This window comes from Natator depressus, chromosome 12, assembly GCF_965152275.1.
Source record: "Natator depressus isolate rNatDep1 chromosome 12, rNatDep2.hap1, whole genome shotgun sequence".
NCBI lineage: Eukaryota > Metazoa > Chordata > Testudines > Cheloniidae > Natator > Natator depressus.
In genome coordinates this window covers 8,242,559-8,270,414 of record NC_134245.1, presented here as the reverse complement: position 1 = coordinate 8,270,414, position 27,856 = coordinate 8,242,559, and the positions used below count along the sequence as shown (strand labels likewise).

The window sequence follows — 27,856 nt, the reverse complement described above, 5'->3', positions numbered from 1 at the left end:
GTCTGGATACAGGACGGTCACTGGGCTGACGTAGCTTTGGGGACCCTCGGCATATCATCGTGCGATCTCGTGCCCTGATCACGTTGCAGTACCCCATATGATGTAAATGTTCTGTGATTGCAATGGAAGGACGAGTCGAGACTGTGTGTGTGTGTGTGTGTAATGGGGTTGAAGTGATGAACTCCCTTATAGGAGGAGGCATAGGTGGGAGAAAGCATGAAGTTGAAGCACCTTCAGAATGTAGGTAAAATCCGTCAGTAATCCCCCACTAACGATCAATCCAGATGACGACAATGGCGCTATAGTTAAGCGGAAGAAATATCCCCAGACTTGGTGCCTGCAATGCCTTAACATGCGGTGCCAGATAACGCCAACAAAGATTGCGATTCAGTGTTTCTAGCAGTCAGATTGGTTCCCAGGTGCCATGATTCTGTCTCACTAAGCTTAACAGGCACTGAAAATTTGCCGTGAATCAGCCTTTGAAAAAACACAAGCCAAGGAGCTCCATAAAAATTAGTCATGTCTTACTTAAACTTTCCATTGAACTGATGTCATGTTGCTCTGACCATAAAGGAGCTGCTGCAAGATGCAATGAGGCAGGCTGACGAATGCCGTTCCTGGTGTGCCCTGGCGAGAACGTCTGGCTGCTTTTGTGCCGCTCCTGCACAGGTCACCTCCGATTGATACGCCCAGCACCCACACCTGGAGCCAGAGTTTTCAAAAGCACTCACCCGCTGAACTGTTTTGAAACTCCGGCTGCGTACTTGGGTGCCTAAAATGGCAGCTGAAGCTCTGTTGAAAATCCGGTCCGACATATCCAGGTCAAACACCAGAAGGCATGGAGAGACATAGGACCAAATTTCAGACCTGGTGTAAGCAGGAGCAGCTCCTTGGTCCCTGTTCTGTGTTTCCCTCTCTCGCCTCAGGGTTAGAGATGAGGAGTTCTGGCTCCTCAGCCTCCATTCCTCCCCTTCTCTCTCTTGGGGGTGTTAGAGTGAGGCTCTGCAGACTCTGGACTGGCCCTCCCTTTTAGGTTCATCACCCTGCCAGCTCAAGCTTTCCTTAGACCCCCATAACAACGCTCCCCAGTTGTTGAGGACTATGGAACATCTATCTCCCTTCTGCTGCTATGGAGCTTTAAATTTGTGTTCATCCCGGGCAGGCTCCGTTACTTGGGGAACTTTTCCTCATTTTCTGCTTGTAATTCAAGGTGCTCTACTTGGCCCACACAGAAATCTTTATTTAGTCCGTTGCTCTTTCTGGGACAGATTAAAAATCTAGAACTTCTCTTCCATGTTTGGACTCAAATGACTCTTTCCATTGGGTTAACTCTTTGCAGGACTAAAAGAATTCCATAAAGGTTAAGGAAAGAAAAGGAGAGAGGTGGTTTTCTCCTGTGTCCTGGCTGTGTTATGAGAAGGGGGTTGTACTTGGTAATGGGTCACTGCCAGGTTTGAAGGGTACCTTTGTGATACCAACAATCCAACTGTGTGCCAAAGGACCAGAAGGTGGCCCACCTGCATTTGGTTGCGCATTGCAGCGTAAGAGACAGATTATAATATTGTCGGCTCTAGACCTGGTCTAAGGGAAGCTTTCCGCCTGTGAGTGCGGTAAAGCCGTCTTTTTCAAAGTGCTTGGAAATACTGTACAGCAGTCGGCCGGGATGAGAGCAGAACTCCTGATCTCATGGCGCCCAGGTCCTTGCAGCAGCCCCTAGGTTAATGGGAAGTCTCTTTAAATTTGTGGAAAGGGGCTGTGATCAGGGTCTCAGGGGAGCCAAGTGAGGTCATAGAATCCTAGAATATCAGGGTTGGAAGGGACCTCAGGAGGTCCTCTAGTCCAACCCCCTGCTCAAAGCAGGACCAGTCCCCACTCAATTAGGTCACTTAATTAGGGTGCACTGCAAAGAATGGGGCAAACAATCCCCAAAGCTGGTGGAGATTCCAATACTTTGATTTACCAAGCCAGCACAAAACAGGCTCTATAATACCTCATTGGTTACCCAGAAGCCAGCAACACAGTTCCCTTAAAGCAACCCAGCCTTAGGCCTCCACCCGGACACCCAAGTCAAATATGATGAGGATTACTGAAAATCTTATTCATCATATAGAAAAGTTCTACCAATCCCAAAGGATCGGACACATTACCTCCCAGGTTAATGAATACTCCAGATCTTACCCAAATCATAGAATCATAGAATATCAGGGTTGGAAGGGACCTCAGGAGGTCATCTAGTCCAACCCCCTGCTCAAAGCAGGACCAATCCCCAACTAAATGATCCCAGCCAGGGCTTTGTCAAGCTGGGCCTTAAAAACCTCTAAGGATGGAGATTCCACCACCTCCCTCGGTAACGCATTCCAGTGTTTCACCACCCTTCCAGTGAAAAAGCTTTTCCTAATATCCAACCTAAACCTCCCCCACTGCAACTTGAGACCATTACTCCTTGTTCTATCATCAGCTACCACTGAGAACAGTCTAGATCCATCCTCTTTGGAACCCCCTTTCAGGTAGTTGAAAGCAGCTATCAAATCCCCCCTCATTCTTCTCTTCTGCAGACTAAACAATCCCAGTTCCCTCAGACTCTCCTCATAAGTCATGTGTTCCAGTCCCCTAATCATTTTTGTTGCCCTCCGCTGGACTCTTTCCAGTTTTTCCACATCTTTCTTGTAGTGTGGAGCCCAAAACTGGACACAGTACTCCAGATGAGGCCTCACCAATGTCGAATAGAGGGGAACGATCACGTCCCTCGATCTGCTGGCAATGCCCCAACTTATACATCCCAAAATGCCATTGGCCTTCTTGGCAACAAGGGCACACTGTTGACTCATATCCAGCTTCTCGTCCACTGTAACCCCAGGTCCTTTTCTGCAGAACTGCTACCGAGCCATTCGGTCCCTAGTCTGTAGCGGTGCATGGGATTCTTCCATCCTAAGTGCAGGACTCTGCACTTGTCCTTGTTGAACCTCATCAGATTTCCTTTGGCCCAATCCTCCAATTTGTCTAGGTCCCTCTGTATCCTATCCCTACCCTCCAGCGTATCTACCTCTCCTCCCAGTTTAGTGTCATCTGCAAACTTGCTGAGGGTGCAATCCACACCATCCTCTAGATCATTTATGAAGATATTGAACAAAACTGGCCCGAGGACCGACCCTTGGGGCACTCCACTTGATACCGGCTGCCATCTAGACATGGAGCCATTGATCACTACCCGTTGAGCCCGACAATCTAGCCAACTTTCTATCCACCTTATAGTCCATTCATCCAGCCCATACTTCTTTAACTTGCTGGCAAGAATACTGTGGGAGACCGTGTCAAAAGCTTTGCTAAAGTCAAGGAACAACACGTCCACCACTTTCCCCTCATCCACAGAGCCAGTTATCTTGTCATAGAAGGCAATTAGATTAGTCAGACATGACTTGCCCTTGGTGAATCCATGCTGACTGTTCCTGATCACTTTCCTCTCCTTTAAGTGCTTCAGAATTGATTCCTTGAGGACCTGCTCCATGATTTTTCCAGGGACTGAGATGAGGCTGACTGGCCTGTAGTTCCCAGGATCCTCCTTCTTCCCTTTTTTAAAGATTGGCACTACATTAGCCTTTTTCCAGTCATCCGGGACTTCCCTGGATCGCCATGAGTTTTCAAAGATAATGGCCAATGGCTCTGCAATCTCATCCGCCAACTCCTTTAGCACTCTCGGATGCAGCGCATCCAGCCCCATGGACTTGTGCTCGTCCAGCTTTTCTAAATAGTCCTGAACCACTTCTTTCTCCACAGAGGGCTGGTCACCTCCTCCCCATGCTGTGCTGCCCAGTGCAGTAGTCTGGGAGCTGACCTTGTTCGTGAAGACAGAGGCAAAAAAAGCATTGAATACATTAGCTTTTTCCACATCCTCTGTCACTAGGTTGCCTCCCTCATTCAGTAAAGGGCCCACACTTTCCTTGACTTTCTTCTTGTTGCTAACATACCTGAAGAAACCCTTCTTGTTACTCTTAACATCTCTTGCTAGCTGGAACTCCAGGTGTGATTTGGCCTTCCTGATTTCACTCCTGCATGCCCGAGCAATATTTTTATACTCTTCCCTGGTCATTTGTCCAATCTTCCGCTTCTTGTAAGCTTCTTTTTTGTGTTTAAGATCAGCAAGGATTTCACTGTTAAACCAAGCTGGTCGCCTGCCATATTTACTATTCTTTCTACACATCGGGATGGTTTGTTCCTGTAATCTTTAAAATACAGCCAGCTCTCCTGGACTCCATTCCCCCTCACATTATTCTCCCAGGGGATCCTGCCCATCAGTTCCCTGAGGTTGTCAAAGTCTGCTTTTCTGAAGTCTAGGGTCCATATTCTGCTGCTCTCCTTTCTTCCCTGTGTCAGGATCCTGAACTCGACCATCTCATGGTCACTGCCTCCCAGGTTCCCATCCACTTTTGCTTTCCTTACTAATTCTTCCCGGTTTGTGAGCAGCAGGTCAAGAAGAGCTCTGCCCCTAGTTGGTTCCTCCAGCACTTGCACCAGGAAATTGTCCCCTACACTTTCCAAAAAACTTCCTGGATTGTCTGTGCACCGCTGTATTGCTCTCCCAGCAGATATCAGGGTGATTGAAGTCTCCCATGAGAACCAGGGCCTGTGATCTAGTAACTTCTGTGAGTTGCCGGAAGAAAGCCTCGTCCACCTCATCCCCCTGGTCCGGTGGTGTATAGCAGACTCCCACCACGACATCACCCTTGTTGCTCACACTTCTAAACTTAATCCAGAGACACTCAGGTTTTTCTGCAATTTCATACTTGAGCTCTGAGCAGTCATACTGCTCCCTAACATACAATGCAACTCCCCCACCTTTTCTGCCCTGCCTGTCCTTCCTGAACAGTTTATATCTATCTATGACAGTACTCCAGTCATGTGAGTTATCCCACCAAGTCTCTGTTATTCCAATCACATCATAATTCCTTGACTGTGCCAGGACTTCCAGTTCTCCCTGCTTGTTTCCCAGGCTTTTGCATTTGTGTATAGGCACTTGAGATAACTCACTGATCGTCCCTCCTTCTCAGTATGAGGCCGGAGACCTGCCCTCTCGCGCGCTCCTGCTCGTGCTTCCTCCCAGTATCCCACTTCCCCACTTACCTCAGGGCTTTGGTCTCCTTCCCCCGGTGAACCTAGTTTAAAGCCCTCCTCACTAGGTTAGCCAGCCTGCTTCTGAAGATGCTCTTCCCTCTCTTCGTTAGGTGGAGCCCGTCTCTGCCTAGCACTCCTCCTTCTTGGAACACCATCCCATGGTCAAAGAATTCAAAGCCTTCTCTCCCACACCACCTGCGTAGCCATTCGTTGACTTCTACGATTTGACAGTCTCTACACAGGCCTTTTCCTTCCACGGGGAGGATGGACGAGAAGACCACTTGCACCTCAAACTCCTTTATCCTTCTTCCCAGAGCCACGTAGTCTGCAGTGATCCGCTCAAGGTCATTCTTGGCAGTATCATTGGTGCCCACGTGGAGAAGCAGGAAGGGGTAGTGATCCGAGGGCTTGATGAGTCTCGGCAGTCTCTCCATCACATTGTGAATCCTAGCTCCTGGCAAGCAGCAGACTTCTCGGTTTTCCCGGTCGGGGCGGCAGATAGATGACTCAATCCCCCTGAGGAGAGAGTCCCCGACTACTACCACCCACCTCCTTCTCTTGGGAGCAGTGGTCGTGGAACCCCCAACCCTAGGACAGTGCATCTCATGCCTTCCAATCGGCGGAGTCTCCTTCTGTTCCCTTCCCTCAGATGTATCATCTAGTCCACTCTCCGCATTAGTACCTCTGGAGAGAACATGAAAACGGTTACTTACCTGTATCTGCGTTGCTGGTACATGGACGCTCCCCTTTCTTCTTCTGGAGGTCACATGCTGCCAAATTTCTTCACCGTCCTCCTGTCCCCACTCCGCAGCCTGCTCTGAATCTTCAGAACGTTGTGCCCGTAGAAGCATGTCCTGACGTCTGTCCAGGAAATCTTCAGTTTCTCTTATGCAACGCTTACAGCCAATTCTCATTAACTAAACTAAAATTTATTAAAGAGAGTGTGTATTGGTTAAAGGATTAGTACACATACAGACATGAGTACAGTTCTTGAGATTGAATTCATATTAGAGATGGCGAGCATTATAGTTGCAAAGAGTTCTTTCAGAATTAGTTCATAGGTTATAGTCCAATCTTCATATTCAGGGTGTTCCAGCTTAGGACTGGGATCTCAGCCTTTGGACTTAAGCTTCTCCTGCCTGAAGCATCAAGCAGGTCTGAGATCGAAAGGATTGGGATCAAAAGGTCTTTTATACAGTACCAGGCCTTCTGTGACCGCTCAGAGTCCTTTGGCAAACAATAAGCAATTATGGGGACTTCTGAAGTAGATCCATTTCCTAAGCATCGCTGGTAATCATCCACACCGATTAACATAAGGCAATTGCCCGTTTTCCATTGTTTTCAGGTGATTTGCTATACATTTCAAAGAGAGACAAACACAGCTATATCCTATGTTTACAGTTCATTTAAATGTTAATATTCCCTTTTGATCTCTGAATCAATAGCTATAGTGACAAACAGGAACTGTCTATTTACATGGCTAACATATGAGTACACACATACAATTAATATCCCCTCCAATTTCTAACAATATAGGTTTGTATTTCAAAGTTCTAGCCTATCTACCATAGAGTGGCTCTAATTACTGCCTCTAATGGTTGACTCTGTCATTTATCCTGCAGGATGCTTAACCCTTTCTGGCCACACATCACACTTTGTATGAGGTTTGTTGCAATGATATAACAGTGGTAGCAACAATGATCTGCATGGTCCTATTTTAATTGGATCATGTTACCTTTGTAGCACAGATGAGTAGGCAGCCTGGTCCAGTTGAGAGATGTTCTTCAAAATCTGGAACAACTGGGAGGTGTGATTAGAGGTGTTTGGAGCCGTAAATAACTTCTACAATTAGAGGGATCAATAACCCTGTACAGTTTGGTATTGGAGCAGTTCCCTAGCCCCCAGAGGGCCCTTCTGTAATATCAAGACTCAAATAACTAACCCTTTGGGATCAGCTTAACCCAAAAGCTGATGAGGATCCCCTTCCTTGAGCCCCTGGCTTTTTTTCCCCAGCATTGCTCCCCATTAGAAACACAACGGTATGATGTAAATCAAACCAGAATTAACTCAGGAAAGTTGCATGGCCTATGCTTATGCAGGAAGTCCGACTAAGTGATCACAGTACCTTTATAATCTATTCATCTTGCTGCAGCTTCTCCATAAATGTCACCTTGTTGATCCCTGCTAACTTTTTTTCTTCCGCACGGTGTATCTCTTTCCCCATCCTGCCAACAACCGGGCTATTTTCTCCGAGCGAGGCTAGCCCCAGGGGCACAGCTCTGTTCCCCTGACCCTCTTCCAGAGGTACTGTAGTGGTGCTAATGTAGAGTTTAAATAACAGTGCTTTTGAGGGTACTAATTTCAGCGGTCTCCCAAACTGAAGCGCTAATCAGAGTCTTTGGCATCCTAATTAAGGCTGTAGCATTTGCTCAGCACAGTCGTAGGAGTGGTTTGTTGTTGGCTGGGTTTTGCAAGTTGGGAGATATTATCCGTGGCCTGGTACCCTGTGCTGGTCTCCTCCACTCACTTTAAATCCATGGATCGGGTCCTCCGGCTGCAGACAGGGTTACTCAGCTCTGCTGCTCCAGGTCTATTGCACGGAGCGAAGCAATGAGGGCAAAATGAGCTCTCTGTGATGTGGTCCACGGGGATTCTGTCTAATCTTGTTACTGAGGTGCCAGTGAAGATCTTATTTAAAAAACAATAAATCAGATGCTAGCAGAAAAATAGGCCCCTCTGGCTTCATGGTTTTGTTGATGCAGTTTGGAATAATACAGAATTCACACCCGGAATAGGGGCCAGATTCCCTGTGGTTTTTGGCCCCCTTACACCGCTAAAACAGCCTAAAGGGGAAGTGGAATACACCCTATGAATCGGGTGCCCTGGCCAGTATGGAGTTGCTGGAAAGGCTCTTTATCAGCCCTGCTCCCAGCAGAAGGAGCATTTGGGGGCCGTGCATAGGGAGACGGGGAGTGTGGCTGGACTGTTCTGTGCTTGGGCTAGTCTCACCTGGCTGATGGGGTCCCTAGGAGGCAATTGCAGCCTGATCATAAATCTCAGTAGCCTTGTGGCTGCTCTGATTTATGCTGGGGTTCTGGTAGATCCCAGCAGCCCGAAATATTACAAGGAGTACGAAGGAGACTTAAATCTGTTTTTGTGCCACCTACTGCCACGTTCCTGTGCCGGGACAGAGGAACAGAGAATCAGGGCCTTGGTCTTTTAGATAGGAGTTGAAATCAAGTGAGTGGATGTAAAAATAGCAGGAGATCTTTTTTTTAATCAAAGACAGGGTTCTGGCAAGCCCTAGCCCAATACCAAATTGAGTAACTCAATATCCAGCCCCAAGAGATCAAAAACTGTCAGGTCCAAAAAAAAATTTGAGATTGGCTTAAAAATAATAATTTCTGGTTTCTGACCCTTTAGGGAGCTGTCACTTCACATTTTCAAGCCTTTCTCCACAATCACGAAGGCTGGAAACGTACGTTTTTAATTTTAAATGAAAGCTGAGATTCCCGTGCAATCTCCTGATTCCAGCAGCTGGGGGGTCTAAGAAACCCATCTGATATCATGAGATTTGCGATAAAAATCACAGCAGCTGGCATCGCTGTAAATCTTATTTTCTGCAGGATCAGCTGGCTCCATAGCTTCATTTCCTGTCCCGCACTGTGTAGCGTTGCTCTGAGCTGTTAAAACAGCTGCTGTGTTCCATCCAAGGGGTGACTGCATTTCAGTGGTGGGGGAGAGGGTTTCTGTATGGCTGCATGTGGTTGGTGGAATGGCTTGTTTTAGGGTTTTGTGCGGCCATCCATCACCATAATACCTGAGTGCCTTCCTTGTGGGTCAACAGCAGGAGTGAAGTCCCTGGTGTATTTCGTGGGGTCTCTGGCACTCCTCCCTTTTTAGGACAAACCCTCTGCTTGGGTTTTTTAGATTTTATTACTATCCCCTGTGTGTTGGTTGGTAGGGTTTCAATGGGTAGAAATCTGGGATCCTTCAGTACGGAGCAAAGCTATTAATATTTAGAATTACAGCAGCATCCAGAGTTCTGCATCAGAAACAGGGCCCCATTGTGCTGGATAATACTCCTCACATGTTGCTGATCGTTTGATTTTTTCATCTTCCCAGCGGGTGCAGCAGGGAGCTATTTTGAGATAATATTAGTTTACTCCACATGTTTTCCTGGCAATTAAGATGGAATAAGTTACTGCCTCATATAGACCAACTCTGCGTGTATTTTTAGCAAAATTACCATATTTCCATTCTGTCCCTCCAAAAAGGAAAAAAATCTCTCCTACACTGAATACATTTTGGTGGAACTAAAAGGTGTGTCCTTGTTTCCGCTCCTGTCACCTATCTGTTTGTAGCTTTCCAATGTTTGCAGGCCTTCTGTCTACATCCATTACTCCTGATGAAGCCGGTAGTCTTCGTGGTCCATGTGGATGAGTGTTTGTGGCAGGTGCTCTTTAGCAGAAGGACGTGTTTGTCTAGTGGTTAGAGCAAGGGACTGCGAGTCAGGAGAATGTAGGTGTCCTGGTCAAGTCTGTACTGTTCGCTTGTGGACGGTGGGGGAGTCACTCAACCTCTCTCTGATGTCTGTTTCCCAACTTGCAGAATGGGTATCATGGTGGTCTAATTAATAGGGAGGCAAAATTCCTTCCTTTTTGTGCAGTTCTTTGTGGCCCTCGGTGGGCAAAGGGTTGGTAAGCACCCTAGAAACACAGAAGAGGGAGTGGTGACTGGTAGCGGCTTTCTTAACAACCAAGGAAGCTAAGACAAGTGGTGGGCGATGCTGGAGGTAAAATGAGGAAGGAAACCGCTCCCCTTGTTGGAATAGTATTAAGGGAGGAAGACAGGAGTTTCCCTTGTCAGCTTGAATGGCAACATTCTTTGCCTATTGTATGGAAGGATGGTCTAGTGGTTAGGGGGCTAGCCTGGCACTTGAGAGACCTGAGTTCAATTCCTTGTGTGACCACCTTGGGCTTGTCTATACTTGGAAGTTAGTGCCGACTCAGGTAGGCTGTGACTTGAAAGCACAATGGCTGTCCCTGAATAACTCCGTATGTGGACACTCTTATTCTGGAACAAGAGTGCCCTGTTCCTGTTTCGCTTACCCTTCTTTAAACAGGAACAAGGCCCTCTTCTTTTGGAATAAAAGTGTTCACACACAGAGTTGCACAGGGACAGTTAATCACGAATAACTCTGTAGCCGAGCCTCTCTGTGGCTCGGGTCCTCGTGTGTACACTGGGGCTAATAGCACTGCCCTGCCTCACAGAGGTGTGGTGAGGATACACACAGTAGAGATTGTGAGGTGCTCAGCTACTGTGGTAATGGGGTGTATAAGTACAATTGGGACAGCTGGAACTGGACCTATGAAGCTGTCTTGTTCTTGCCTTCTGGGCCACGACCCCCAGGTGAACATCACTAATTGCCTTAGGAGAAGGGGACAGTTTAGTTAACCCCATCTTGTTCCCTCTGCCTCAGTATCCCGGAGCATCCCATAAACCCGTGTGCTGTTTCCTAAGCTGCCTCCTTTCGTAGTGCCATGTGACCCAGTGCAAAGAATTATGGGAGAACTGCACTAGAGGTCGGCAGGTGGCTGATGCCTGAATGTTGGGGGTGGCAGTTTAAAGGAAGAGTTCGCCCGTCCTGCTCGTGTTGGGCTGCAGTGAAGTGACACCGGCGAACAGCGAGAGGAAAGGCTCGGTCGGGGCAGTTAACGAGTGGCCGCTGAATTCATCTGACTCTGACCAACTGATGGTATCGTGCCTCAAAAATCCAGGCCCGGAACGCCAGCCCCAGCTGTGCAAATCCAAACAGTGCTCCCTTTCAGAGGCAGCGGCCGTTGCTGTGTGGCGTATGGCTCCAGGGAGAGCACATGGACCAACGCTCAAAGCATCACCATTTTCCAGCACCTGCAGCCAAGAAAAACAAGACTGGGCTGGAGTCTCAGGAGGCAGCGCTTCTCTAGTCCCTTAAAAGTAGCCCAGTTGGATCAAATCACAGCTGTGTGCTTTGTAATAGCTCCAGCAGCTTTGCCTGGAATAAGAGACGTGAAACAGGAAAAGACCTGTTCGATCATCTTATCCAGCCAGCTGTGTCAGGGCAGGATGGTTCTATGCACCATGTATTTTGCAGTAATTTATCCAGTTCAGCCTTAAATGCCTTAGTGAGGGACTGCTTCCCTTGTGATTCTATCCCACAGCCTCGTAGATCTGATAAGAAGTCTCTTAAATCAGCCTAGATTCCCCCTTTTGGGATTCATCCAGGTATTCCTCACTGAGCTTCCTTATACCACTCTCATTCCTCTGCTTCCTGTGCGCTCACATCCTGGAGACCTTTGTAGGTGGTTATCATGTTATAGCCTTCACTTCCCACTTAACAGCTGCTGAGCCAAGCTAGACTTACGTAGCTCTTTGAGTTTTCTCTCATGAATCTCACTCTTTAGCTTCCCGGAAGCATTTTTGAGCCTCTCCTCTGAACTTCCTCTAGTTTGTGTCGATCATCAGAGCTGGTTTTGTAGCTAAGGGGCTAGACAGGGACTTGGGAGATTAGGGTTCAATCCCTGACTTGGCCACAAACTTCCAGGGTGTTCACAGTGTTCAAAAGGGAGCTAGATAGATTCATGGAAGATAGGTCCATCTATGGCTATTAGCCAGGATGGACAGGAATGGTGTGTCCCTAGCCTCTGTTTGCCAAAAGCTGGGATTGGGTGACAGGGCATGGATCACTTGATGATAACCTGTCTGTTCATTCCCTTTGAGGCACCTGCCATTGGCCAACAACAGGGGACAGGATACTGGTCTGGATGGACCTTTGGTCTGACCCAGTCTGGCCGTTCTTATGTTCTTATGGGCAAGTCGCTTCAATCTCTCTGTGCCTTGTTTCCCCTGCTGCACAAATCCGTTGTTTTTCTTAGTCCTTGCCTGCTGAGAGTGTCAGCTTTTTAGAGCAGGGTCATTCTCACTGTGTTTATATAGTGCCTGGCCCAGTGGGGCTGCAGGATCAATCAGGGTCTCTAGGTCTCATTGCAGCAGAGAGAATGTTTCTGATAATGAAGTTCCAAGATTAGAGTTCGCTATCCCCTGGGGGCAGTGCCCCAGCCGTGTCAGATGTGTGCAGAGGGATGTGTGCTTTCCTGAGCCACTGGCCACTTTCTGCCATATCACACGTGCAAACTCACGTCCACTTTGCTGTGGTCTGGCTCTCTCATGCTCCATTACTGCTTCCTGTATTTCTCCCTCCCATTGTCAGTGTGTTCAGGTTATTTTTCTGCGTTGAATCTGGTCTTATTTGCTCGTCAACCCCTAGCTTCCTTAATAGGATTTTTCTGTCCTTCCTGGTGTTTGGAACTCCTCTCAGCTTTGGGCCTTGGCCGTTTTCAGCGTACTCCCTCTTCCAGATCAGTGAGGACCTTGTATAAAACCAGACCCAACATGATCCCCTGCATCTCTCCTTCCTCCAATGCAGTATGATGTTGTTTGTCTGCAGTCCTTCATAGACTCATAGAATCATAGAATATCAGGGTTGGAAGGGACCTCAGGAGGTCATCTAGTCCAACCCCCTGCTCAAAGCAGGACCAATCCCCAATTAAATCATCCCAGCCAGGGCTTTGTCAAGCCTGACCTTAAAAACTTCTAAGGAAGGAGATTCTACCACCTCCCTAGGTAACGCATTCCAGTGTTTCACCACCCTCCTAGTGAAAAAGTTTTTCCTAATATCCAACCTAAACCTCCCCCACTGCAACTTGAGACCATTACTCCTTGTTCTGTCATCAGCTACCACTGAGAACAGTCTAGATCCATCCTCTCTGGAACCACCTCTCAGGTAGTTGAAAGCAGCTATCAAATCCCCCCTCATTCTTCTCTTCTGCAGACTAAACAATCCCAGTTCCCTCAGACTCTCCTCATAAGTCATGTGTTCCAGACCCCTAATCATTTTTGTTGCCCTTCGCTGGACTCTCTCCAATTTATCCACATCCTTCTTGTAGTGTGGAGCCCAAAACTGGACACAGTACTCCAGATGAGGCCTCACCAATGTCGAATAGAGGGGAACGATCACGTCCCTCGATCTGCTCGCTATGCCCCTACTTATACATCCCAAAATGCCATTGGCCTTCTTGGCAACAAGGGCACACTGCTGACTCATATCCAGCTTCTCGTCCACTGTCACCCCTAGGTCCTTTTCCGCAGAACTGCTGCCTAGCCATTCGGTCCCTAGTCTGTAGCGGTGCATTGGGTTCTTCCGTCCTAAGTGCAGGACCCTGCACTTATCCTTATTGAACCTCATCAGATTTCTTTTGGCCCAATCCTCCAATTTGTCTAGGTCCCTCTGTATCCTATCCCTACCCTCCAGCGTATCCACTGGCCCAACTGGTTGCCAGTCCTTGTGACTGGGCTCAAACGCACACTGGCAGGAACTAAGTTCAAATTCACCTCACAACCCTTGTGTGTGGTGTTCTGGGGCACACACAGGCACAGGAGAACCAGCCGGTGGAGCCAAGATGCTGTCACTCTCTTCATTCTCAGCCTTTCTAGTAAGGTGAGCTCCGTTGCAGCTAAGCTCGTTAATGAAAACAAAACTTACAGTAGCTTTTTCAGCAGCTAGCTGAGTGGATGCCAGGGTTAGTCCGAGCTTCCAAGCAGGAGGGAATGGTTACATGCTGTGACGGGCAAGGGGACAGCCTTGTGATATGGGCACACGTTTCGGGTACTGTGTAAATATATTCTCTTCTCCCCACCGGATCCAGCCCTTTGAGCTCTCCACGGGGAGTGCTCTCCCGAGACTTCAGGCAGAGTTGTTCATCTCCTCCGGTGACTCGAGGCTGGAATACACACGTGACAGAACAAGAAGCAATGGTCTCAAATTTTAGTGGGGGAGGTCTAGGTTGGATATTAGGGAACGCTATTTCACTAGGAGGGTGGTGAAGCACTGGAATGGGTTACCTAGGGAGGTGGTGGAATCTCCTTCCTTAGCGGTTTTTAAGGCCCGGCTTGACAAAGCCCTGGAGGGGATGATTTAGTTGGGGATTGGTCCTGCTTTGAGCATTGGGTTGGACTAGATGACCACCTGAGGTCTCTTCCAACCCTGATATTCTATGATTCTATGCGTGACGGGAAAACATGGCCTCTTGGCCAACAAGAACACCTGGCACTGGTAACCCAGAAAGGGCCCAAGTGACCAGTCGATGCTAATGCAGCTTCCCAGTTACCCTTTTAAAACTGTGGGAACTTGCAAGGGGGGAAATGGCCAGTCTGTCCAAAAAGAAAAAATTAAAAAGCCCTGTGTTTGAGCCCTAGAGAAGGTGAACTGGGGTCCACGGAGAACTAAGGGGCCCTTTCGTATTCCATAAGCCCTGTTCAGTTAGGAGATGGGGAGAAGGGAACTGAAGCCGAGTGGCTAGCAGTTGGGCGTTTGGAAAGAGGAGGAGAGTTTGGCTTCATTGACAACTTCACAACTAGACAAACATCAGCCGAAGCTTTCTCCCCACACTTGGCTGGTCTAGGGTGTTGTCTGCATGCCCTCTGCTGGCCCCGTGCCTAGTTCTCTCTACCTCAGATCATGGACACTCCAGCCACTCGTCCAGCCTGGTTAGAGCTAACGGATAGCTCAGTGGTTTGAGCATTGGCCTGCTAAACCCAGGGCTGTGAGTTCAATCCTTGAGGGGGCCATTTGGGGCAAAAATTGGGGATTGTCCTGCTTTGGGCAGGGGGTTGGACTAGATGACCTCCTGAGGTCCCTTCCAACCCTGATATTCTATGATTCTATGAAGTCAAATCACCTGAGTCAGCAGTAAGGAGACTACGCAAAAGAACTTTAGCCTGGTTTCTAGAAGCTGCCTCCCTGTTAAGAGATCTAGAATTTGTCCCCTTCTTATTCCATTACTTAAGGCCCTTGGTCATAGCAGCCCTTCTGGCTGCTGGAGAGCAGTGCAGGGTTGTTCTGTGCCTGCCAGTCTCCCCAGTGCACTGAGCCCAGGATGCTCAAGGCTTGGCTTGTGACCAGCTGTTTCCTATGCTCAGGCAGTGCCTTTGGACATCAGATCAGGCCCCCTTTTTTCTGCTGCTGTTATACGTGTGCCTTAGTAACAGGCAGATGTAAAAAGCTTGCGTGATGGGAGGGGAATTCTGACTTGGGCGTGCATGTAACCCAGAGCTTAGCACAGAGGTGACAGTAATTCCAGTGCAATGTAATTGCACAGATCAACAAAAAAGATACCATGCTCTTTCCTTTAAAAAGGGACCCGTCTCCCCTCCTTTCTGCTGCAGGAGCAGCCAGCGCACCAGTCTCTGGGTTAGTCATGTGTTGGCTTAGGAGCAAGCTATACACATTTCTTACACGGCACCTTTGTATCCAGGTGATGAGTGTTAAGGCCAGCATGGTCAAAGTTGGCACCCAAAATAAGTGGCAGCTTTTTAGCGCTTCTGAAGATCAGGCCACTTATTGTCGGTGCCCAAATACAGATCTAGGTGCCCTTCTGTAACGGCTAGACCATATCTAGATTTGCTGTGAAAGGCAGGCTTATGTCCCAGTAGGTTGCACTGGGGCTGCTCCCATCCTCAGCCTGCTATGAAGGTAACAATACATTGGAAGCTGTTCTGGGTCAAGCGCTGGCTAGCGCACTGTGTAGGGTGGACCAGGGTGGGTTTCTAGAGGGCTGTTGAGAATGTCCCTTCCAGAATCCAGGGCCGATCTGCTGCAGGCGCTGAGCTGGGCACAGCACTCACCCACAGAAGTAGGTAAAGGCAGCCTCATCTGCCAGGTACATCCTAATGTTCCACTGATTTCTAAGTCATGTGGGGGTGCCAAAGGGCTGCCACAAAAGAGCAGCTGTGGTAGAGAACCAGCAGCAGGGAGGTGACGGAAAATCTGTTTCCTTTCAAAGATTTTCAGTTTGAAATACGTCAAGGGGTGGACATGAAGTCCAAACAACACCGCACAACGCGCAAGTCGACCAGCTAGAAAGTGACACCTGCTGCTTTAATATGTAGCTACATCTATCCAGTTCCCCCCCGCCACCTTCGAAAGGATCCCTCGTTCACCCTAGCTCAGTCTCTATTGTTAAGAGCGGGATATTTTGGACAGTAAACCTCAGTGGCAGTACTTAAGACTATCAGCCTTGCCAGCCTTCTCCTGCTAGCATATTGTCCTTCATCGTGCTGGGCTAAATCCATGGGCATTGAGTGTAACGTGTTTATTTTGTGGCAGCCCTGGAGAATAGAAGCCAGAGGAAACATGGAGGGCTCTGCGCCTCTGGCTCCGAGTTTGGAAGAACCTGTTGCTTGTTTGTGTTGTCGCTGCTTTTGGCAGAGACTTTCTGGCTCCTAGGTTGGACCTTAAGTAGCTTGGGCCCGACTTGAAAACATCTAGGATGTTCGAGAGCATCTCTGGCCACTGACACAGGCTGATGCTCTGTTTCCAGGCACAGCTGAGGTAATCGTCCGCGTGGGTTAAGTACACAACTGTACACCCACTTGGGGTGAAATGCCTCAGGTGAGGGAGCCCAGTGAAAGGCCCTCCGTGCAGCTTAAGCCCTTAGACAAGGGGGCCTGGCTGAGCACATGTGCTATGGAGACCCCTGCATCTGCTGTTATGGAAGGGCTTTCTGTGCCAGCCCCTCCTAGGCCAGCGCAAAGGGCATAGGTGGGGGAGGACCAGGTTTCAGGAGGCATGAGATGTACATTGATCCTTTGGCCCTCGTGGAATGTGCAAATCGGGCCTGTCCCAAAGCCCTCTGATGTCAACGCAGAGACTCTTATAGGCGTCAATGAGCTTTGGATCAAGCCCATAGCATGGAGCAGAGGCCCTGTGGAGGGGATGCACTGCAGCCCTGTGCTTTGGCCTCAGGACCAGAGCAGGATTTCACCACCTCCACCCTCTGCACTTCATCCTCATGAACCTCTGTTCTCCAGTTTTGAATCCCATCTCTCATGTGCTGAGTACTCAAGTCCAGGCCCATGGACTTGCGATGTATATCCTGAATGCTGTGTGTTTATTTTGGACATTGATTCTGTAGCTGGTTAATAATTGCTGCGGGATTTCTGAATGGCAGGGGAGCACGTGCAAGGGCTTGTCTACACAGAGAAGCTCATTCGGATTAAGGTAGGGTGTGAATTTAAAGTGGAATCGCTATTCCTGATTAACAAAGTGGATTAAGCTTTCAGAGTTAGGCACTTTTATTCCGGAATAACAGCATCCGCACAGAATAAGTTAGTAAGGAATCGTTAGGAATAACTCCCTGTGTAGAAAAGCCCTACGTGAGTGATGGGGTGGATACAGCGTGTACATATATGGTAGACCTGTTGATCACTTGCTCAAACTCCTTCTTTAATTGCAGATCGACAGGACAGAGACAGCCGTGAATAACCTCAACCCAGCCTTCTCCAAGAAGTTCATCATCGATTACCACTTTGAAGAAGTGCAGAAGCTGAAGTTTGCTCTCTTTGACCAGGACAAGTCGAGCATGCAGCTGTATGAGCATGACTTCCTGGGAGAATTCTCTTGCACCCTGGGCATGGTGAGTCTACAGCAATGCTGCGCCCCAGCAGTTAACAGTCACTTGTGTGGCTCCCTCAGTCAGAAGGATCCCTTACACCAAAAATCACAGCAGTGTTTAGGTTACTCCCAGTCCCAAAGGAGCAGTCACTTACCCCAGGGCCATTGCAGCTTAGATCTCACAAAAGTCAATGCTTGCAGCCAGTCCTATAATAAACTATCTTAAGATTTATTAACTGGGGAAAGGAAATAAGACAGTTATTTACAAGGCTTAAGCAAGTAAACATACACACACAAATGAGTTAGTCTTAAGTTCTAAAAGGTAATAGAAGCTTCTATAATAAGCAAGCTATGTGTGTCCCTTAGGGCTAACCCAGGCTAAACACTGGGGATTTTTTGCTTCTGCCTAGAAAACCTTGCCCTCAAGAGCCCAAGCAGCATAGAGATAGTTTCTTCTTATTTGGGATTTTTATTCCCTTTCTCTGACAGGCCTTCTCAGATGATGGAAGGGAATTAACTTGCATGGTTCCTCTTCATGGGGGACAGGAGAGAGCAATCAGCAAAGTCTTTCGTCCTCTTTGATGTTCCACAATAGTTTGCCTGGCATTGATGGACCTTTTCTGTTGGGCAGGAAGTAACACCTTCTGTTGGAAGGTGGCATTTCATACTAGTTAATATCTTTCTTCTGTTTACAGAGGACTGCCATGCAAACACTTAAATATTCCCTTTTTTACGTGGGCTACAGATGTTATAAGAGAGATTAATGCATGCAGCAATTTACAAGCATTTCATAAAAGTCTAATCACTAAACACATTCTTATAATTCTAATACCTATCTTAACGATACTAACACACAGATGAGCCAGACTGGTTCCCTCTGTGTATTTGTCAGTGTTCAGTTGAGACCTAGCGGCCTTGGCATGAGCTGGCACCTGGTTTGCCAGCATCACAAGCTTCACATCTACCTGCTGTAGCCTAGATTGTAAGCTCTTTGATGGCAAGACGCCTTTTCAATAAGGCCAGGTTTACACAAGAGCAGGTTTGCTGGTATAACTCTCTAAGCTAGCAGGGCTTGCCAGTAAACAGTTTATACTCGCAAAAAGGGCATGTGCCAGTATAGTTTATACCGGTTCGGCAAGTGAAATAAGTTACACGGGCAAAAACACATTGATGCTGGATAAACCTTACAGAAATATTGCAAAAAATTGCACCCTGGCCACGTAGCTATCTCGGCAAGGGTTTCTAAAGTCGCCCTGGCCTACAGATACAGCAATGAGCACAATGGGGCCTTCATCCCTGATTGGGGTTCGTAGGGACTACAACAGTAAATATAATTCCGCTTGAAGGGTGACATCAGACCAGTCGCTTTCCCTTTTGTTCATAGTCACTTTCACTTCTTAGTGCTGTTTTTCTGTTCCCCAGCAATGTTTCAAATACCCCCTCCAAAAAAAAAGCCACCCTGTTTTGCTTAGATTCCCATGAAAACTTTTCTCTTCAGTTCTGTCAAAGCCTCTTATAAAGAAAAAACGCCCGACATATTCAACACAAGTGACTCTGAGCTCCAGCTGATGTTCTGATTAACTAAGGTCAGTGATTCTCAACCTCTTTTCCCTAACGGACCCAATGTTACAATGAAAACGTTTTGGATCACCCTTCCCTCTAGCCATAAAGAGCGGGTTGCAACAAGGCTGTGAGCTCCTGGCTTATGCTGTGCCCAGGTAACTTGGCTGTGTGTGTTCTGCACCTGGTGGATTAATGTTGGAATCGAGCCCCCTGACTGGGGCGTCTTGCTGGAGCACAGTTGCTTTGTGGCTCTTGATGGTCTCGCAGTGGACAGCAGGTTGTTCCTATGCTTCGTTGTGATGATCTGGCAGCCCAGAATAATCTTGAGGACAAATTGGAGTGATGACACTTGCTTTTGTGTAACTGACTAGACAAGGTGCAGTGCAGTGGAGAATCAGGCTCACGGACTCAGCTGAGGGGGGTGGTGGCTTCTTTCACTGGATTTTGATCACTGCTTTTTGCCCTTGTAGGGTTTTATTAAACCTGCCCAGTTTTGAGGTCCAGGTAGCTATTAGAAGGGACAGGAAGCTTCCTTAGGTACAGATAACCTGGCTCTGGAGAGCCACTAGAAAAAGCATTTGACTTCCCCTTTTAATTTCACTTTTGCATCAGAGCTCTGTCAGATTAGTTTGGAGTGTTTTGTTGCACCTCATTAATTCTGCGGGTGGATTTCATTCCATGACCCCTAACCACCTCTGCAGCCATGCGAACTAAAAGTATGAGGCATGATCAAATCTCATGCTTCAGGGCACAAGCAGACAGCCTGCCACGGTCAGGAAGGAACTTTTAACCCCCGATGTGCAGTGCTATATAAATGCCTAGTTTCACTGAGGTTTTTTGCCTGTCTCTGAAGTAATGGCTTTTAGCCAGTGCTGGAGCGAAGATATCGGACTAGCTGGAATGATGGCCTGGTCCTGAAAGGAAAATCCTGTAGTCCTTGATACGATGAGACCTGGCTGTGACTTAGGCTATGTTTACACTTAAAACTGCATCAGCACAGCTGCAGTGATTCAGTGTAAACATTCACTACAGTGACGGGAGGGGTTCTTCCATCACAGTAGCGAATCCACCTCCCCAAGAGGCGGTCGCTAGGTTAATGAAAGAATTTTTGCATTAACGTAGTGCTGTCTACTCTGGAGGTCAGGTTGCATAGCTGCATCTCTCAGGGGTGTGGATTTTTCACCCCGCTAGGGGATGTAGCTATGCTGACGTAAATTTTTCGGATAGACCAGCCCTTACTGTTGCCTTTTAATGTCTCCTTCCTCAATTAGAGGAGAAGTCTGTCTTCCGGAGGGGGGAAAGCATTTCCTGTAAGCTCTAGTGAGAATCTGTGATAAAATCCAATTAGACCTCTGCCACCATCTCTTATCTCATCTGGGTGGAAAATGCTCTGGCCTAGGATCGGAGCTGGAAATTGCAGGAAAGCACTTTAACTAAGTGAATTTTTCCCTCTGATGCTGCTGCTAGTGCTCAAATTACAGATGATGCCGTATTGCAGCTAAGTAGATTGCAGAAGGTTATTTCGGCTTCCGAATGGCTGTTTTCAGGCTTCTTAGGAAGAGAACTGGGAATTATACACTATATATCCACTTCATAGTGGGATCAGCGCTGCTCCTCGTGGGAGAGCCGCTGAGGCAAAATGCAAAGTGCCCCTGAAAACTACAGGAGTTTGGGAATGTCCAGTATTCTGCAGGTTTGGGTCCTTAGGTAGTGAGGAAATCCGTCATTAAGAGAAGAGCAAAACTGGCAGAGAAAGGAATTTTACTGTCATGCTTCTGAGAAGTTATTTAAAACACAGAGGGGGAGTTCAAAAAGTAAATCTGTATCCTAAACTGGTGCAAATCCCTCTAGCTCCATTGACTTCAATAGACCTGTGCCCACTTACACTGGCTGAGGATATGACCCATAGTTTGAATTGGATATGGTGTTCTTTCACTCGGCCTAAAGTGTTGGGTAGGGTTGCTGTACACCATTTACCGGCTGACACATTCCACCATAGAGACAGCTGCATTTTGAGTGGGGTGAGCTTTTTCCCTGAATATATAGCTTAAAAACCCAGTCTTGTGAGCTGCCAAGCACACTCCATTAGACTTCAGGAGGGGCCAATGGTGTTTTGGATAAAACAGGAGCAAGGCCTGTGCTTTTAAATAGCTTTGGGAAGGAGGAACTTGATGCAAATGTGCTTTGGTGAGGATGGTGACATTAATCAAGTACTGTGTCTCTGTGTCCTTTTAAGGTACGTTTTGAAAAGGTGCATCTGTGAACATGTCACCGGAATTAGCTAACTTAGGCAGTGACCAATTCCTCCTCACTTTGCTTTTGATCATTTAGATCTCTGGTTTTTGTGGCTTCCTTAGATTGTCTCAAGCAAGAAGATAACAAGAACGCTACTTCTGGGAAATGGGAAGCCGGCTGGAAAGGGGATGATAACGGTACAGTTACTGATTTATTATATATATTGTGTGTGAATATAGATAATAGACACAGTGTGGTCCGCTTGATAGTACACTGGATTGGGACCCCGTAGACCTGAGTTCTATTTTCTGCAAGTCACTTCACCTTTCTGAGCTTCCGTTTCCTCTTCTAGCTTTTGTCTATTTAGATTGTAAGCGTTTTGGGGTAGGGACTGCCTCTTGCCAGGTGTTTGTACAGTGTTTAGTACAATGGGCCCCTTCTCTCAGCTGGGGTCTGGGGGCACTGAAATAACAAAATCTAATCTCTGTGTAAGTACTGAAGTAATATGCTTTTCTTGTCAATGCAAATGGTCTCTCCAAACCTCCCTGAAATAGACTGAGATAAAGGGGTTGATTATATTCCGCTGCTGATAATCAGTGGTTTTATTTGTAGTAAGAGGCCAGGACTTACAACTTAGCAACAGGTCTCTTAGCAACAGCATCTCTCACCTGATGTACAATCCCCCACGTGGTGGCTTTCCCATTGTTGGTATATTTAGCAATCTTTTCTTTACATGAAGAGGGTAGATTTAGGTCTGATTTTTTTACCTCCTCTCTCTTTTCTAATATGAACAGTCCCAGTCCTTTTCATCTCTCCTCGTATGGAACAGCTTCCCTACCCTTAATCAGTTTTGTTGCCCTTCTCTGTACCTTTTTCATTTCTCAAGTATCTTTTTTGAGATAGCCTGACCAGAACTGCAGGCAGTATGCAAGGTGTGGGCATACCATGGATTTATAGAGTGGCGTTCTCATGTTTACTGTCTTATTATCTATCCCTTTCCTAATGGTTGTTAACATTGATGGGTTTTTTTTAACTTCTTCTGCACATTAAGCTGGTGTTTTCCGAGAACAATCCACAATGACTCCAAGATCGTTCTTGAGTGGTAACAGCTAACTGAGACCCCATCATTTTGTATGTATAATTGGGTTTACGTTTTCAAATGTGTTGCTTTGCATTTATCTACACTGAATTTTATCTGCCATTTTGTTGCCCGGTCACCCAGTTTTGTGAGATCCCTTTGTAACTCTTCACAGCCTGCTTTGGACTTAACTATCTTGAGTACTTTTGTATCATCTGCAAACTTTGCCACCTCACTGTTTGTCTTTTTCCAGATCATTTGTGAATATGTTGAACAGCACTGATCCCAGTGTAAATCCTTGGGGGACTCCACTATTTACCTCTCTCCAGTCTGAAAACTGACCATTTATTTCTACCCTTTGTTTCCTGTCTTTTAACCAGTTACTGATCCGATAGAAAACCATCCCTCTTATCCCATGACTGCTTAGTTTACTTAAGAGCCTTTGGTGAGGGACCTTGTCAAAGGCTTTCAGAAAGTTTAAGTACACTATATCCACTGGATCGCCCTTGTCAGCATGCTTGTTGACCCCCTCAAAGAATTCTGATAAATAGGTGAGGCATGATTTTCCTTTACGAAAGCCATGTTGACTCTCTCCCAACAAATCATGTTCATCTATGTGTCTGATAATTCTTTTCTTTACTATAGGTTCAACCAGTTTGCCTGGCACTGAAGTTGCCAGGATTGCTTCTGGAGCCTTTTTAAAAAATCTTAAAAAGGCGAAAGAAAATGTAATGGGAAAATTAATGAGCAGTACCTAATTCACATGTCTTTCCTGATTAAATCTCTTTCCACCCCTGTGCTTGGCACTTACTTTGGAAGAATTGAGCCAGATTAAAGGGTCACTTGTCAAGTTTAAAAAAACACATTTGTTTCAAAAAATAATTCCTTATCTCTTGCTAAGACCTTGGATTACTAAAACTCAAAGGGGTTTAAATGTCTAATTCACTCTGTACAATTTATGTAATTTACTATTTTGCATTTAAATCCGGTTGGGCGGTGAAAATAGACTAATTAAACTTAACTTTGCTTCTAGTCGTTTCTCTTTCTGGTTCTCATACATAATGCTGCAGTGTTTAAACAGTGTTGCAATGTTAGCATGGCAAACACTGGAATGCAATAATCTTCCACATAAACAGTAACATGAAAACACCCTACTGTGTTTGGCTCTTGTAAACGTAAAGTTTGGACCAGTGGTGTCCCTTTAACTTTTTAAAGAAAGTATTGTTTCTGTAAAAGTGGTGACTGCATTAGAAGTGCCTAAGGCCGCTATAAGAGATGTTAATGTCCAAATGCTGGTCCTGTCTCTTTGGATTTTCCCTCTGTTAATTTAAACTCCCCCACCACCACGTTTGTGGGGATTGAATTTGGGATCTTCAGCACAGGTGTCTTCCACTTAAACTAAAGGCTGCTCTACACTAGAAGCCCTACATCGGTGCAGCTGCACTGCTGTAGCGCATCTGGGGAAGACGCTCTGTGCCGACGGGAGAGGCGGCATAATAAACCCACCCCCACGAGAGATGGTAGCTATGTGTGCGAGAGAAGTTCTCCTGCCAACATAGCTCTGTCCACACCAGCGCTTAGGTTGGTGTAATTTACGTCACTTAGGGGGGTGGCTTATTCACACCCCTGAGCGACGTAAGTTATGCCAAAGTATGTGGTAGTGTAGACCTGGCCTAAAGGATTAACTCTGTTAGCAGTAGCAGGCTCTTATCCTCTGGGCCAACCATGAGGAGGTGACACAGAACCCTGAGCAGCATGTTACGTGAGCAGTAGGTAGTTGCTTAGCGACTAGGTGCTATCTACCTGGCTTTTACTCAAGCATGAGGTATATCCCGGGTATCTCTGAATATGGGTGTTTCTTCTACCAGGTTCCGAGTCCCATATGTCTGGGTGTTCCTAGGGAGATGGAGAGCAGATGTCTTTAATGGAAGATAGAGCAGGGATATGTTAGTGTCTGTGCTGAAGCAGCTGGCTGCTCCTTTTATTCTCGGAGCTCTTGGTCGCTGTCTGGGAGCTCTTTCTGTTTCAGTCCTGCCAGCCCTCCCGCTGCTCCTATGGGTTCTGTGTACGTCCGTCCGAGGGTCCCCTGCCAAGTCTGAATCTCCACATTCCTTTCTGCCCGGCTAGGCTGGCGGCCCTGCTGGCTGCGTCCTTATGCAAATGAAGCCCATGTGAATGCACTGTGCTGTGGAGGGCTTTTGTCTCCCTTCCTGATCAGCAGCTTGAAAGGAATGGTTGAATATGTCGGAAGAGATCTTCATCTCATAGAATCATAGAATAACAGAGTTGGAAAGGACCTCTGGAGGCCATCTAGTCCAACCCCCTGCCCAGAGCAGGACCAATCCCAACTAAATCATCCCAGCCAGGGCTTTGTTAAGCCTGACCTTAAAAACTTCTAAGGAAGGAGATTCCACCATCTCCCTAGGTAACGCATTCCAGTGTTTCACCACCCTCCTAGTGAAAATTTTTTTCCTAATATCCAACCTAAACCTCCCCCACTGCAACATGAGACCATTATCTCTGCCCAGATCGCCCGCCGTGTGCGCAGCCAATCGCCAGTCCAGGAGTGGGGGTAGGGGATGAGTAAGTAAGGTGGCTATAGAAGGTCCACTGGCAGATGGCATCACTTAGTTATCCTGAGTGCTTCAAACATTCAAAGCATTGGCCCAAACGTTAACCAGTCCTTACACGTCCCCTGTCCCATGAGTAGTTATTTACCCCATGTTACCTATGGGGAACTGAGGAACGTGGAGTTTAAAGACGGGGTTTACAGAAGCATCTCAGTGACTGAGGGGCACAGTCCCTGTTAATTCACATACTTCCTGAGCCATTCTCCACTCTTGGGAACACACCAGCATCCTCGTAATACCAGTGCCACTGCAAGGCACGGGAACTTGTGCTCCTAAATCATCATGTAGGTGCTTTTGAAATGTCCACCCCTAGTGACTTGGCCAATGTCCCGAGGCTTGTCAGCATCAGAGCTGGGAACTCTCGGTGTCATGAGTAGAACTGGCTGCAACTTGGGATTTTTGGTTCCTGGGATATTTCAAAATTTGACTTAGTTCTGATGTGGAGCTGCGGATCCTGTAATCCCATGTTCCCCAGGACTCCACCAGGAAGCTGGGCAGGGTTCTCTGCAAAAGTCCATCGAACTTGAACCATTCTCGCAAAACGTTTCAGGTTTGACAAACCAGCGTTATCCAATGAAACTGTTGTCGGAAAATTCCTGGCCAGCTCTCCTCACGAGTGATCTGGTTGGTTGAGTGCAATGCTGCGATCATTCTGTTTCCGGTGTAGTCGTTCACGGGAATTGTGCTTTTTTAACTTTGCTTTCTGCAAGCAGTTGAGAGTGGGTGCTTCAGGTTTGCTTTCCACGAGCTTTTGTGCCAGCAATACCCAGTGGAGACACTCGGGGAAGGCAGACGCAAAGGGAGCGCAAATACGACTGGAGTGACTGATTCCAACGTTCTAACAAATATTCATAGGAAAATGTTCATTCCAGTCCAGTATTCGTGCAGGCCTACTGCTAAGTGTATATCAATTGCGATTACCTTCTAAATAGCTAGACCAAAGGGCCACTGAAAAGGATCCGGCCCTTTGAGGTTTTTGTGGAGGGGAAGGAATTTAATGCCTAAATCATGTTTAGAGTAAATAGAGAGATTTAGTTAATTAAAGAAGCTGCTTTAAAAAAGAAATGGCCCTATGCAAAGTGTCCCATGTGTGATAAGGTTGACTTTGGAAACCAAAGACTTAGGTGTCTGTTGCAAATTGTGCGTTGACAAAGCCCCTTCCCTGTGTTCAGGGTGTGGAAGAATTTCCAGTGTGTGTGTGTGACGGTGAGAAGCAAAAGGAAGCTAGCGGAGGTATGATGCGTGAATCTGATGGGAAACCTTCTAGCAGTGTGTGTTGGAAGGAGATTTATTTTAATGTTGTGTTTAAGAGGAGAGTGACTGCAGAATGTGTCTGCTGCTCTATTGTTCTGGTAGGTCTAATTAGGGGTAGTGGATAAAGGTTCACTTACCCTGAGCACCAGAGCTGGGTTTTTTTTAAAAGTATCCAAAGAGAGCCAGCCCCATCCAGCAAGGGTCAGGTTTACACCAAGAGCAGGCATCACAAAAAGCACTGCTTCTGGAAAAGTCCAAGACTGACCTGCCATGGAGACTGGAATCCCTTAGAGTTGTGGGCCCCATCTGCTGCCAGTGCTGGGTACCCCTCATGAGCGACCAGAAAACTTGGATCTCTAGGAGAGTCCAGTCTGTGCTTTCGCTAGCTCAAAACTCACATAAATTATTGGTTTTTAAAAGAACCAGAACAAGAGGCCAGTCTGGCATGTGGCAAACAGAACCCCCAGCTGGGGTGTTACATCAGCACTGTATCGTACAGCAGATCCCTTCTCCCAGATGACTGCAAGCAAGTTGGACTAACACGTCTTACCAGCCCGCGTCACCAGTCCGGTTCGGGCTGGGTTTATTCCCTGTGCTTTTCCTTACTGAATGAGACTCTACAGTTCTTGACTTAGCGTTGATCTGGAATAAGTTCAGTGCACACTCCCGGTAGCTCAGCGCAGAGAAATACAGAGTGGCGTTTGCATGCTGATCTGTCCTTTTGATTTATTCTTGCTGCTTTTGGGAAGAGCATCTCTGGCTGACACATCCCTGTATCTTGTGCCTCATGGATTGTCTCAAACTGGGCCTAATACATTGTAGCATACTGCCAAATATGGGACTGAAATACTCTGACCGGTACCTCTGAATTGTCTCCTCTTGGCTGGAGGCTGGTATGGCCGGACCGTCAGCAGTACCGGGGCTGCAGGTGTCAGCGTTGCTGCAGCCGAGGCACGTGAAGCCCCAGAACTGAGAGCAAAAGCCGCCTACGTGGGTCGTCGCTCCTGGGGGCCAGGATGGGGAGGAGAAACTTTCTGCCCAGCTGTAGCAAGCGGAGTTGGCCGGGGTGCATCGTGGTCTGTTCGGGGTGTCTGCATGGGGCCAGGATCTCCTCCATCACTTACCGCTCACGGGGAGTCCACCTCCTCCCGTTCACAGTGGGATGTGGTGGCTATTGTGGCTCGGAGTGAGGCCTGAGCAGGGAAAGTGCAGGAAACTCCTGCTCCGGTTTTCCAGCCAAGGCCCCTGAATCACTTGCTTTGCGCCTCTGAGTTATTCACTACTCTCTGTGCCCCCTTTGCTTGCCCTTCCGTGACACGGCTCACAAGGAAGACCACAGCTACCATTCCTATAACCCCCCTCAGCTAACATGGGCCCTCGTGGAAGGGGCTTTTTCTAAGTCCTTTGTGACGGCTTTGCAGGTTTTCCGGGTAAGTGAAGGCTCCCTGAGAGCCTGCTGCTTCGGAGACCCCCAGTGGGATGTGCAGTGCCCGG

The 27,856-nt window shown here is 47.4% G+C and overlaps 1 protein-coding gene across 1 annotated transcript in view; it reads left to right on the top strand.

The window, feature by feature from the left end:
* Positions 1 to 27,856, top strand: part of CPNE2 (copine 2) — a 153,397-nt gene that overhangs the window by 45,750 nt on the left and 79,791 nt on the right. The window contains exons 3-4 of the mRNA XM_074968527.1: positions 17,445 to 17,624; positions 21,523 to 21,597. Of these exons, the coding sequence (XP_074824628.1) occupies positions 17,445 to 17,624; positions 21,523 to 21,597 (255 nt within the window). The remainder of the gene's footprint in view (positions 1 to 17,444; positions 17,625 to 21,522; positions 21,598 to 27,856) is intronic.